The sequence below is a fragment of the Protobothrops mucrosquamatus genome, unplaced genomic scaffold (genome assembly GCF_001527695.2).
Source record: "Protobothrops mucrosquamatus isolate PMUCROS unplaced genomic scaffold, P.Mucros_1.0 scaffold2282, whole genome shotgun sequence".
Lineage (NCBI taxonomy): Eukaryota > Metazoa > Chordata > Lepidosauria > Squamata > Viperidae > Protobothrops > Protobothrops mucrosquamatus.
In genome coordinates, this window is record NW_015388369.1 from 126706 (window position 1) to 140189 (window position 13484).

The 13484-nt window shown below is 43.8% G+C and overlaps 1 protein-coding gene across 1 annotated transcript in view; it reads left to right on the forward strand.

The window, feature by feature from the left end:
• The first annotated feature begins 108 nt into the window (after positions 1-108).
• Positions 109-13484, forward strand: part of SLC12A3 (solute carrier family 12 member 3) — a 21113-nt gene continuing 7737 nt past the window's right edge. Inside the window, exons 1-17 of the mRNA XM_015824558.1 lie at positions 109-285; positions 1205-1351; positions 1831-1906; positions 2068-2163; positions 3461-3600; positions 3737-3847; positions 4695-4806; positions 5122-5252; positions 5609-5693; positions 6415-6569; positions 7213-7320; positions 8701-8824; positions 9141-9242; positions 9678-9833; positions 9927-10026; positions 10843-10954; positions 13309-13449. Coding sequence (XP_015680044.1) covers positions 160-285; positions 1205-1351; positions 1831-1906; positions 2068-2163; positions 3461-3600; positions 3737-3847; positions 4695-4806; positions 5122-5252; positions 5609-5693; positions 6415-6569; positions 7213-7320; positions 8701-8824; positions 9141-9242; positions 9678-9833; positions 9927-10026; positions 10843-10954; positions 13309-13449 — 2022 coding nt within the window. The 5' untranslated portion in view covers positions 109-159. The remainder of the gene's footprint in view (positions 286-1204; positions 1352-1830; positions 1907-2067; positions 2164-3460; positions 3601-3736; positions 3848-4694; positions 4807-5121; positions 5253-5608; positions 5694-6414; positions 6570-7212; positions 7321-8700; positions 8825-9140; positions 9243-9677; positions 9834-9926; positions 10027-10842; positions 10955-13308; positions 13450-13484) is intronic.

The window sequence follows — 13484 nt, forward strand, 5'->3', positions numbered from 1 at the left end:
GGGACCGAAGGAGAAGACCACGGCTGTCTGAATGGCCGCTTCACCATTAGCACCCTGATCGGCCCTGAGGGCACTGGGGCCAACCGCTACAGCCCAACGGGTGCTGCTCCCTACGACATCACCCAAAGCAGCCACTGTACCCATAACAGCACCTTCTACATGCAGACCTTTGGCTATAACACCGTTGATGTTGTGCCCAACTATGAAAACTATGCCAACACCAAGATCTCTAGTGAAATTAAGAAGCCAAGACCAACACTTGCAGATCTGCACTCCTTTCTTAAGGTATATTCCAACTAATCCAGAGCCTTCATCTCCCCTTCCCCTTCCCTCTCCTCCCCTCTCTCCTCTCCTCTCTTTCCCTTCTCTTCCTTTCTTTTCCCTTCCGTTCTTCATCTTTTTCTTTCTTCAACCTCTCCTCTCCTTCATCCTTCCCTCCCCTTCTGCATCCTCTCTTCCCTCCCTTTCTTCATCCTTCCTTCCCCTTCTTTTCCCTTCCATTCTTCATCCTTTTCTTTCTTCATCCTCTCCTCTCTTTCATCCTTCCCTCCCCTTCTTCATCCTCTCTTCCCTCCCCTTCTTCATCCTTCCTTCCCCTTCTTTTCCCTTCCATTCTTCATCCTCTCCTCTCCTTCATCTTCTCCTCTCCTTCATCCTTCCCTCCCCTTCTTCATCCTTCCTTCCCCTTCTTTTCCTTTCCATTCTTCATCCTTTTCTTTCTTCATCCTTTCTTCTCCTTCATCCTTCCCTCCCCTTCTTCCTCCTCTCCTTCCCTCCCCTTCTTCATCCTTCCTTCCCCTTCTTTTCCCTTCCATTCTTCATCCTTTTTCTTTCTTCGTCCTCTCCTCTCCTTCATCCTTCCCTCCCCTTCTTCATCCTCTCTTCCCTCCCCTTCTTCATCCTTCCCTTCCCTCCCTTCCACTTCTTTGATATCCTTTATGATCACGGCTGCTGCTGTTGTCTCTTCCCCGTGGAAGCTCTGCTTGGCCGTTGCCTTCCTAAAGTTGAAGCTACCAATCTTCAGTCTCCTCCTGAGCCTGCTCTTGTGCTCTTTCTGTTTCAGAGTGAAGTCCTCCAAGGCAGAAACATCGAGATAATTATCCTATCGTTCCTGATGCGTGGCACCCTCACATTCTCCAAAGTTCTATCAACCTAATATCCTTCCCCCTTAGAAACCATTCTCTCTGTCCGTATGTTTTTCCAGCAAGAAAATAGCCACCGGTACCCACCGAGATACGAAGCCCACAGAAGCAACAGCTTCTCAGAAGGAGCGGCGGAAGAAGAGGCTGCTAAGGAGAAAGAGAAGAATCAAGGAGAGCCCGTCCGATTTGGGTGGGTCAAAGGGGTGATGGTGAGTAGCTTTCACAGACTTAGATAAAACTCACCGGATGCTTTCCAACCATCTCAAAATCTGGGCTGTTGTTTCCACCACCCTGGACCAACTTGGTCTCCTCTAAAAGACAACATGTTCATGTACTGATCAGCAATCTTGCTAATTCTCATTATATAATTTTAACAGGCCTAAAGCAGGGGTACAGGTTAGGCTTAAATCTCCAAAGCCACAACATTTACCATTTCTTAAAGCCGTAAACCTCCTGCTGCAGAATGGATCTCAAGTGCCCAAACAACCAAAGACACACGACAACACAGTGGAGAAATATCGCATTCATTTGTATAAACGTTAAGAATATTCGTACCGCAATCATTTTCCAAAAAGAAAGGAAAAACCACAAAATAGAGCCACAGAGAGGCACAAGCGAACTGCCTTTCTTTTGAAGGCCTTCCTTCTGTGGTCTTTCCCAATTATCGGTTGCTGCTTCTGCCTTTTAGATTCGTTGCATGCTTAACATCTGGGGTGTGATCCTGTACCTCCGGCTCCCTTGGATCACTGCGCAAGCAGGCATCGGTAAGTCCTGTCAAATTCATTTCCTGCTAGGCATGGCTGGCTGGGGAATTCTGGGAGACGAAGTCCACGAGTCTTAAATTTGCTAAGTTTGGGGACTTCTGCCTAAGAGGAAGCTGGAGTACCTCCGTTGATAACCGGAATAACTTCTTTTCATTTTGCAGCGCTGACATGGGTGATCATTTTAATGTCTGTGACCGTGACCACCATCACAGGATTATCCATTTCTGCCATCTCCACCAACGGCAAAGTCAAATCAGGTAGCCACTTACTCAACAGCCAAAGAGCAAGCGAAACCATCGGGGTGTGCATAGAATATATACTCCCAGATATTTGAACCACCCCACTCTTTTAAGATAGATTTTTATTAAGTTTCATTGTAAGATAAAAAGAAACAAAAGTTAGAGAACTGAGGGAAAGAGGGGAAAAAAAGTAGTAACTTCTGACTTCAGGGCAGTAAAATATCCGCCCCCCCCCCCAAAAATTACAACCTCGACTTTTTGCCTGACATTTCACGACATTTTAAGCCATTTCTATAATTTAAAAAAATCATTCTAATTATCAAAACATAAATCACAAATTCATTTGTTCAGGTTTGAGCAAAAAGATAATAATCCAATAGTGGTTTCCAATTAGAAACAACGCTAGATAGGCTCTTCTTAAGAACTTCCAGTGGTGGAACATTCAGAATGGAATAGGGCACAGCTCCCCAAGCCCCGGTCTGTGGACCAGAACCGGTCCATGGCATGCCAGCAACCAGGCCGTGCAGACAAGTGAAGCCTCCATCTGTGGGATGCAGGCAGCACGTAAAACCACGCCCCCTCCGGTCCACGGAAAAACCTTTCTCCACCGAACCAGTCCCTGGTCCACTTTGCTGCTGGCATAGGATCTCTTACTTGGGCAGGGGGTTGAAGACCTCCAAGTTTCCTTCCAACTCTGCTGTTCTGTCCTTGAGTTGATTCTAAGCTTATCAAAGAGAGATTCAGCCTAGAAATAAGGAGAGATTTCCGGATAGAACAATAAATCAGTAGAACGGCTTGCCTCCAGAAGTTGTGGGTGCTCCATCACTGGAGGTTTTCAAGAAATGATTGGACAGCCATTTGTCCAGATTGGTATAGGGTCTCCTGCTTGAGCAGGGGGTTGGACTAGAAGATCCCCAGGCTTCCTTCCAACTCTGCTGTTCTGTTATTTAAAACAGTCAGCTTTTTCCTCTCTGCTAACTCCATCACCTTTTAGCATCCACTCTTCCATTGAGGGAACTAGTGACAACAGATGGGGAAAGGAGGGAGCCAGATACATCAGGGTAAGGGGTGGGGAGGTGAGATTAAATTTTAATTACTCACCCATCTCCAATGTGAAGCTACCCCCGTTGAGTCTCCAAGCCATCTGGCAGAGCCAGATCTTAAGGCTCTTGTGAAACGTCAGGGGATATGATGTTCCAGAGGGCAAGAACTTTGGTCTTGCATATCGGTGGTTGCATGACCTCTGTAGATGCCACACACTAAATAAATACATTTGAAAAGTGACTGTGTGGATTGTACTGTTCCCCTCTCTTAGGGGGGACTTACTTCCTCATTTCGAGAAGCCTTGGGCCAGAGTTGGGTGGCTCCATCGGTCTCATCTTCGCTTTTGCCAATGCCGTGGCCGTGGCCATGCATACCGTGGGCTTTGCAGAAACAGTGCGCGATCTTTTGCAGGTACGATGTGACCCACAGTGAGAGGAACTGGTGGGAAGGGCGGCATGGAGAGATGCTTGCTTTGCTTGATTGGGGCATGTTTCCATTGATCCAGGAGATTGGCAGGTGACTGAGGGTGGGATTTTTCTCTTCAAAGGAATATCACTCAAGCATGGTGGACCCTACCAATGACATCCGCATCATTGGGGTTGTCACTGTGACAGTACTGCTTGGGGTATCCTTGGCAGGGATGGAGTGGGAAGCCAAGGTAAGTGTGTTATTGTGGGAAATGGGGAAGGTGGAAGAGGAATTATTGTGTCTTTCCATAGTTTACACATCTTATAACTCTTGGCCATCATGACTGAGTGATGAGGAAGGTCAACTCCACTAAAGTGGGATGGGATGTTCAACCTCTTTTAGAACCTCCTGCTGTCTCTCTTTTCTGCTGCAGCTACAAATTGGGGAGAAGGAGCTTACTCCGAGTAGAAGTCTGAACTGAGATCTTGCAGAAAGCTTTTCAAAAATCAGTGGAGGGCAATATTTGCAGATTCAGTTTTCATGCTCTTCAGTTGTATTGGCCAAAACTGGCAAACATCTAGATGTTCACAAATTGGAGAAAGATTGGTAACAGAAGAGCAATTGATGGAGACTTTCACCCATTCTAATTTTAGAACAAAATTCCCATGCCCAAAACTGGAGCATCTGTTTCCTCTCCCCACCAGCTCTTTTCCATTTTGTGGAATCCTGAGTTTAAGTAAACCCAAGATAAGAAAGCCCCTTTGTCATGCTGGCTGAGGAGGATGGAAGTTTAGAAATTAATAGAGATCATCAAGATGGGGAAAAAATAGTTGTCACATTGGAAGGGGATGGCCAACATTTCTGAAGAATCCTCAAGTGGATGGGGAGAACGAGTGCTTTCATCAAACACATCTACACGGTCACTTAGGCTAGGCATGATGGGGGTTGTAGTCCAAATACCTAGAGGGAGTACTGAGTCGGGGGAAGGCAGCTGCCATCTAAACTGGTCATGATGGACTTGGCTATATAAAGGAGACCAGATCTGGGAAGATTGATCTTCTAAACTCTTCAAACTATTGTTTGCTTGGTTTTGCAAGGCTCAAGTTCTCTTTTTCGTGGTGATCATGATTTCGTTCATCAACTACCTGGTGGGGACAGTTATTCCACCCAGTGAGGAGAAGCAGGCCAAAGGATTTTTCAGCTACCGAGGTGAGTTGAAGTCCACATTTACTTCTCAACCGTAGCAACTTGAAGACATGTGGACCTCACCTCCCAGAGTTCCAGTGCCAGCCATGGCTGAGAAACATCCCTTTAAAAGGAGTGCAAGCAGGCACAACATAGGGAGGGTCAAAAAAAATTCAAGAGGGCAATCCCAAATAAATGGTGGAAGCTGTGCCCCTTCATTTTTTGTGTTCAAGAAGCAAGACTTTGATTGCATGGATTTGGCTGTCCCCTCTCCCTCTCTGCACTTCCCTAAGTTCAAGCATCATAAACCTGGACACCCCATTTTTTTTTCTCCTCCAGCCAACATTTTTGCTCAGAACTTTGTTCCCAATTGGCGAGGGCCTGATGGCAGCTTTTTTGGTTTGTTTTCCATCTTCTTCCCATCAGCCACTGGCATCTTGGCAGGAGCCAACATTTCAGGTGACTTGAAGGTAGGCTGGGTTGGCGGGGCCCACAGGGAGGAGAAGGGGTACCTGGCCAGGTGGGACATCTTGGAGTAACTGGTGTCATCTGTGCACCTCAATGTTTGCATGAAAACGCTCAGAAAATGTCAAGTATCCCCTGCCACCATAACTGGTGGGGGTCTCCTAGGAATGAATGGAGCCCATTCATTAATTAGGGATGTCTCATTTTAGGAGAACTAAGGCTAATTTGCTTAATGACTATACCTGACTGCATCCTGCCAAGGATTTGCAATCTGTGGATTAATTAGGGATTAACCCCAGAATTAATATCAGACCAACCATCAATCTGAGTTGTCAAATTGTCATTTGTTTCCCTTGGCCAGGATCCTGCTGTGGCAATTCCTAAAGGAACCCTCGTGGCTATTTTTTGGACAACCGTGTCATATCTGGTTCTTTCGGCTACAATTGGTATGTTTACAGATAGGTACAGCTACATGCATTAGGACACAATTTGTGTGGGGTGAACTCAGCATCACCACTTAGCACATAAAGTTTTTGTAATTTTTTTAAGCTCACCAGCAGGCAACATGGGGCCAGGGATAGAGGGTGGGATAAGGCTATAAGGGGGGGTCTCCCTTTGGTTATGCTCCTAAGAGGAAACATGAGCAAAATCTAGAAGTGTTTAGACACACAGATATTTTCAGATTGAATTCTAGACCAGGGGTCCCCAACCTTGGCCACTTTATGACTTGTGGACTTCAACTCCCAGAATTCCTCAGCCAGCAAAACGATGAAACAAGTGTGGACTTTTACATTTCAATCCAGTTGTTGCACCACACACAACTGTGTCTTGCGTTCAATGTTGTCTAATTATTGGTGATGTGAAAATTCTAACTCCCATCTCTTCCCCTCCCATGTGTTGTGATCTCCCAAGGTTTTGGTTCTACAAATGTCTTTGAAAAAGCCAATAATGCTTCACAGCCTAAGGGCAGAGAGCAATCAGAGAAGATGATGGGAAATCCAACAAATATTTCTTCCGGTGTCTTCTGCCTCTTTGGATTTTCGGTGCTGGCTGATGTGAAAGCACAATACACAAACCTACAGAGATCTTCCTAAAAGAGTTAGGGGCCTCCATTGGAAACACAGAATGGAAAAGAAGTAGGAAATTAACCTTGATGGTTCTTCCTAGGTTCGTGTGTTGTCCGTGATGCCTCTGGAAGCATTAATGATACTGTCCTCGCTGGTTCCATGGGTTGTGAAGGCATTGCTTGTGGCTACGGATGGAACTTCACGGAGTGTACACAGACCCATAGCTGTCAACATGGACTCATCAATTATTATCAGGTATAGAACTGTAAATTGTAGAGTGTAAGTCAAGGACTACCTGTATAATTATAGACAAAGGTAGTGTCATGGTTCCGACAGACAGAGGCAAATAAAGCAGAACTCTGAGGCTTGGAAATTCCTCAAAGAACATGTTTATTAGTTACAAAGTATCGGCACGATCAAAAGTGAAACCCAGTCTGACTACACAAGTAACAATTACCCAGTTACAAAATATAGTGTCCCACACACAAAACTATGCAAACAATTATGTTCCCCAATATATTCATTTGGCGGGCTTTTTTATATAACGCCCAGTCCCTGGTTGCGGGAGCAGTAGATGACCTTGGTTCCCATGGGACAGAAGATTATTTTGACTAGCGAAGCACCTGGGCAACCCCCCCTCCCTCCCTCCATTCTATGTGGCAACCTAGAATGAGAAGAAAAATGGCTGCAACCACGCACATTGTAGAGTTGACAGATAGTGTATTTGCTGATGGAAGGAAGTCAGAATAAACCACCTTAGTCAGTAGGGACATGCAAGGCTATTGAAGCACTGTTTTCTGTCTTCTCCAATTATAGGGGGAGGGAAGCTTCTATGTCTTTATCTGCATACAAGATCCACATTTCAGATCTAATTGTCTACCATTTGCTTGTTCTGTAGACCATGAGCATGGTTTCTGGCTTTGCCCCTCTCATCACAGCTGGAATTTTTGGGGCCACTCTCTCTTCGGCTTTGGCATGCCTCGTCTCAGCCCCCAAAGTGTTCCAGGTGAGATGCATTATTGATCTTTCAAAGAAGACAATAAAACTGTCTCATCTTTGTCCAGTGTCAGATTGCCATTTTGGCCAGAGAGCCCTAAAGCTGGAAGGGTTGAATGGGGCCACCAAGTTCCTATCATCCTCAATTATTCGCCCTTGTCTTGGTGACTATAATGATAGGAGGTGTAATTCCATCTTTGGGAGACATGAACTTGAAGAAGATGGACACAACTGTCTGGTCATTGCAGCCAAGTTTTCCAGAGTAAAGGTGGAAATGGTTCCAAGTCAAACTCACCTCTTGGTGTGTAGAAGAGCCGCTATGATAACTGCATCTAAGAGGGTTCTTGGCAACAGTACAGAAGGGATTTGACGGGATTCTTTTTCCCAGCAGCATTAGACTTCTGAGACTCACCCATCCAAATACTAACTCCAGTTGACTTTACTTAGCTTCTGAGATCAGCCATGGTCATCGTAGTTGATGTAGTTTTCTGATGTGGCTTCTCAGAAGAACAAGAAATCTGGTATCTGGAATTTTGACCTAGGCATACGCCAAAATTGATATAGGGCCATCAAGGAAAAAAACAGCAGGGAAAGAATAATTTCAGTTCAATGAACGTGTAGAGCCAAATTAGATTAATTAACCAGTGGAACAGCTTGCCTCCAGAAATCGTGGGTGCTCCATCACTAGAGATTTTTAAGAAGAGGCTAGACAGTCACTTGTCTGAGATGGCATAGGTTCTCCTGCTTGAGCAGGGGGCTGGAATAGAAGACCTCCAACGTTCTATTCCTATTCTATTCTATTCTATTCTATTCTATTCTATTCTATTCTATTCTATTCTTTCTCTATTCTATTCTATTCTATTCTATTCTTTCTCTATTCTATTCTATTCTATTCTATTCTATTCTATTCTATTCTATTCTAGTCTAGTCTAGTCTAGTCTAGTCTAGTCTAGTCTAGTCTAGTCTAGTCTAGTCTAGTCCAGTCTCTATTCTAGTCTAGTCTAGTCTAGTCCAGTCTCTATTCTATTCTATTCTATTCTATTCTATTCTATTCTATTCTATTCTATTCTATTCTATTCCATTCCATATTTTCTATTCTATTCTATTCTATTCCATTCTATTCCATTCCATATTTTCTATTCTATTCTATTCTATTCTATTCTATTCTATTCTATTCTATTCTATTCTATTCTATTCTAGATTGCTCTGCTCAGGAGTTTTGTAAATAAATATTTCTAGAATGTGTGTCTCCTTTAGGAAGCTTATTGTTGCAGTTTTGGACAGTTGACAGCCAGGGTGGATTTAGGGCTTCCAAAAAAGTCTTAACTGTTGTGGGAATCCATGCGCACTTGAGAAGTTGGCATGAACTGTCGCTCTGTTCTCCCGACAGTGTCTTTGTAAGGATGAACTCTACCCGGCCATTGGCTTTTTTGGAAAGGGCTATGGAAAAAATAACGAACCCATCAGGGGTTACCTGCTGACGTACCTCATCGCGGTGGGCTTCATTCTGATTGGTAAGATTTGCAAAGATTGTCTTTGCACAAAGAATCTGGTCTTGCTCTGGGGGGATTTTGCTAACCAAAGAAGAGATATGTATGTAACTTATTACATGGTATTCCAAGGAATAACTAGGTTCCAGTGTTCGTATTAGTCCAGGAAATGTCAATCAGTCAACTTAAAATTGCAGACAGATAAAATTCTACCACATCTGTAGCCCCGAGTTGGGAATTCTGTGCTAAGCTCCCTCAGTTTTTTTTTATTGTCAAATTTCTGTGTTTTGAATAATATGCACAAATAAATGCACCACTTCTCTTTCCACCATCTCTGCAGCGGAACTGAATGCTATCGCTCCCATCATCTCCAACTTCTTTCTGTGCTCCTATGCGCTCATCAATTTCAGCTGTTTCCATGCCTCCATTACCAACTCACCAGGTAAGGGCTTTCGTCACACGGCTTAGCAGCAAAGATAACTCACTCAAGTTGGGTTCGAGAACTTCAGAAGTTTCCTTCCAGGAAACATAAAGTCAGGGATGATCCTTCCTGAGTTTTTTTTCTCTCTGCCTGTTGTGATGCTGAGGGCTCTGCCCTCTCTTATCTGATCATTCTTTCTCCACCTTCTGAAGTCCTTCCCTCATACCATAACTGGCTCAAAGTTGACTCAGCTTTCCATCCTTCCGAGGTTGGTAAAATGAGGACCCCGATTGTTGGGGGTTGATATGCTAACTCTGTAAACCGCTTAAAGAGGGGTTTAAAGCGCTATGAAGTGGTATATAAGTCTAAGTGCTATTGCTATTTACAGTATTTGAAGAGTTGTTCAAAAGTGCATTATGAATGATCTCATATCAAGTATTTTTTTTCCCCTTTCAGGTTGGAGACCCTCCTTCAGGTATTATAGCAAGTGGGCAGCCCTGTTTGGGGCCATCGTTTCTGTCGTTATCATGTTCCTGCTAACCTGGTGGGCTGCCCTCATTGCCATTGGGATTGTGGTGTTCTTGCTCGGATACGTTCTCTACAAGAAGCCTGGCACGTAGCTCATATTATTATTTTTTACAAATTAAAATACTGCTCAATAAAACAATGAACTGAACTGAGGTAACTGGTCTTTTTTTCCCCCAGGTGTAAACTGGGGGTCCTCTGTTCAAGCTGGTTCCTATAACATGGCCCTAAATTATTCTGTGAGTCTCAATGAGGTGGATGACCACATTAAAAATTACAGGTAAGGTTTTGTGAGCCACTGGGTTTCAGTTGGAGACTCTATCCGAGGGACGTCCAGGTGCCATGTAGGTGTATCTCCCCTGATCAGCAAAAGTTTCCCAGCAGCATTAGACTTCTGAGACTCACCCATCCAAATACTAACTCCAGTTGACTTTACTTAGCTTCTGAGATCAGCCATGGTCATCGTAGTTGATGTAGTTTTCTGATGTGGCTTCTCAGAAGAACAAGAAATCTGGTATCTGGAATTTTGACCTAGGAATACGACAAAATTGATATAGGGCCATCAAGGAAAAAAACAGCAGGGAAAGAATAATTTCAGTTCAATGAACATGTAGAGCCAAATTAGATTAATTAACCAGTGGAACAGCTTGCCTCCAGAAATCGTGGGTGCTCCATCACTGGAGATTTTTAAGAAGAGGCTAGACAGTCACTTGTCTGAGATGGTATAGGTTCTCCTGCTTGAGCAGGGGGCTGGAATCAGATTTCTCCTCCAAGAATCTTGGTGCTTGGCAGAAATTCCAGACGCCATTTCCCCCCGTCCATTTTGTGCGAATGATTTGCCCATCCATCGTAACACATAAATTTGGATGCAACTACGCAAAGGAGGACAAAGGAAGAGCAAAGGGGGGGTTGATGGACCTCTGCCCTGCCCTTTAGCCACGAAAACCTGGGCATTTGTGCACCTTTGATAGCCACTTGTTGTGATTGTCCTTCTTTTGCCCTTTCTGGAATCCAACAGTAGCCACACAGAAGTCTTAGGAGTGGGCTGGTTCCGAGCAAATAGTCAAGGAGTGATGTCTCCTTGTTCTATCTTCAGGCCTCAATGCCTCGTCCTGACCGGTCCTCCTAATTTCCGCCCAGCACTGGTCGATTTTGTAGGCACTTTTACAAAAAAATTGAGTTTGATGATCTGCGGGAATGTGTTGATCGTGAGTATTTGTTCCTACCACGTAACTAAGAACTTGCAGCCATCTGCTATCTTTATCTACCTAATTTCCATTGTCTACCCACCTATTTCTTTCTTTCTTTCTGTCTGTCTGTCTGTCTGTCTGTCTCTGTCTCTCTCTCTCTCTCTCTCTCCCTCTCTCTCATAAAGGAGAATATTTGTAGCTCAGAATTAAAATGAGAAGTCCTTGGTGCTTTCTTGCATATGTTTCATTACCCAATCTGACAGGTAATCAGCAGATCTGTCTGTCCATCTAGCCATCTATCCATCTATTTTAATCATCTCCATTCTTAAAGATGATTGCACTAGATCATAAGAGAAACAGAGCACTACAACATCTCCTTTTTTAGCTGTATTTCCAATTCATCTGGAGAAATCTAGAGGGACCTCAACACCGACGAAGTCTCAAACGAGTGACTCCCGTGATGGAAGGGTTATGGCCCTTGCTTTCCTCCAACTCTATGTTGACTCACAAGAAAAGGAAACCTCAGCTTTAGCTGGGACACAACGCTCCCTCTGCTAAGGACCTGAAATGGAACTGCAGCCTTCAGCCCAGCAGGTTTTAAATAACACAAAGCAGCTTCTAAAGGCTGGCAGGTGTCCATTTCAGGTGGCTTACCTCCAAGCGAGATCCTTTGCTATCCAAACGGCAGCTCGCTAGCCAACACTAAATCATCTCCTCCAGCATTTATACCTTCAGATGTCAAAAATCAAGAGGAATCCGGCTGTGAAAATGTGTGCCTTTTAACCAAGTTTGTCTGGGAAAGTGCTATGAGAACTTCAGATCTGGCGCAACAATAGATTAACACAGCTGTCCTTCTACCACATCATCAAATACATAGCCCTAAGTGCTTCCCTTTGGCTTCCAGGTTTACTGCAGAGGTTAAGAGGAACACACAGGGATTGATGTGAAGTGTGGATAACGCTTGGCACTTGGCTTTCAACATTTGTTCTCCTGGAACAATCCCCAGCTAATTAAGCAAGAATAAATGAATGAATGACTGCTAGATTGGATTTCACCTGCCGTTTAATTGCCAGGATAAAAATAGACAATTCCGGAGAAGAGCAAACACAATCTTGGTAGGACATTCTGCTCTGGAGATGTTCCACCATTAATCAATCTCTCTTTTCTTTCCTTCTTGGAAAGGACAATTTCAGTAGGTAAACATTCGATTCCTTTACATAATTAGGCCAGCAAAGGGCTTTTTTTTTTTTTTTTTTAAATCAAGTAGCTAAGAGGGGCTTATAAATCTTAGTTTCGCAGGAAAAATAATCTAAGCGTGGAACTCTTCCTTTTCTAGGGCGATAGAAATTAAAAGCTGCCTTTTTGTAGAAGAAAAATATCTTTCTCTAATTTGCTTAATTTCAGAATTACGTGGCCTTCTTTCTTGTCAATAAAAAGTAGACAACCTACTAAGCCACCGCTAAACTTATCATGGGTAACTATTAAACAAGCTTAGCATGTTGGACTATGTTTTTAAGCATGTTGTATGAACAAAGCCCATGAGACATGGATTCTTGCCCTTGGCCTCACTCCTCAGGGTTCATAGATTGTATCAAGCCATGGTTTGTTTAATTACTTATTGCCTATGTCACAACTTACTGATTGAATTGGTGGTTTACAGACTAGAATTAATGGGTTGAAGCAAAACGCTAAACCAAATTCAAACCACATTCAGCTTAAGCTTTACATTAAATGCTGAGCTTGGTAGTAGCCCCTAACAAGCCTTGGCTGTTTTCTGACAACTAAACTGGGTTTTGAAACCATGAAATTTAGTTGAAATTTACTTATATACATAAATAATAGGGGTCAGTTGTGTGTTTGTGGTCACTATGTTGGCTTTTTGCATAAATCACATTTCAATAGAAAATAATATATCAAGCACTGATGATGTTACCTAGCTGGGTAATGAAATGTCTGCAAGAAAACCACCAAGCTCAGAGAGCACCAAAGACCCCACAGTCCTTTTATTTCTTCTTCTCCTCCTCCTTCTCCTCCTTCTTCTCCTTCTTCTCCTTCTTCTTCTTCTTCTTCTTCTTCTTCTTCTTCTTCTTCTTCTTCTTCTTCTTCTTCTTCTTCTTCTTCTTCTTCTTCTTCTTCTTCTTCTTCTTCTTCTTCTTCTTCTTCTTCTTCTTCTTCTTCTTCCTCCTCCTCCTCCTCCTCCTCCTCCTCCTCCTCCTCCTCCTCCCTGCAAACCCCACTCCTTACTAGCACTGATGATGTTACCTAGCTGGGTAATGAAATGTCTGCAAGCAAGCCACCAAGCTCAGAGAGAATTCCACATTTCTTCCAGCCTTCCTGTAGTTGTGACTCCTTCCTCTGCTTCTTTCTGACAGGGGCCCTGCAGACCGGCGAATGCTGAAGTGGGACTTGCTTCCAAAGGCCACACCAAGTGGCTGATCAAGAGAAAAATCAAGGCTTTCTACACAGGCATCTCAGCAGAGGACCTGAGAACTGGAGCACAAGTCCTTATGCAGGTAAAATCAAGCTTGGGGTCTTGAGATGCTGATCA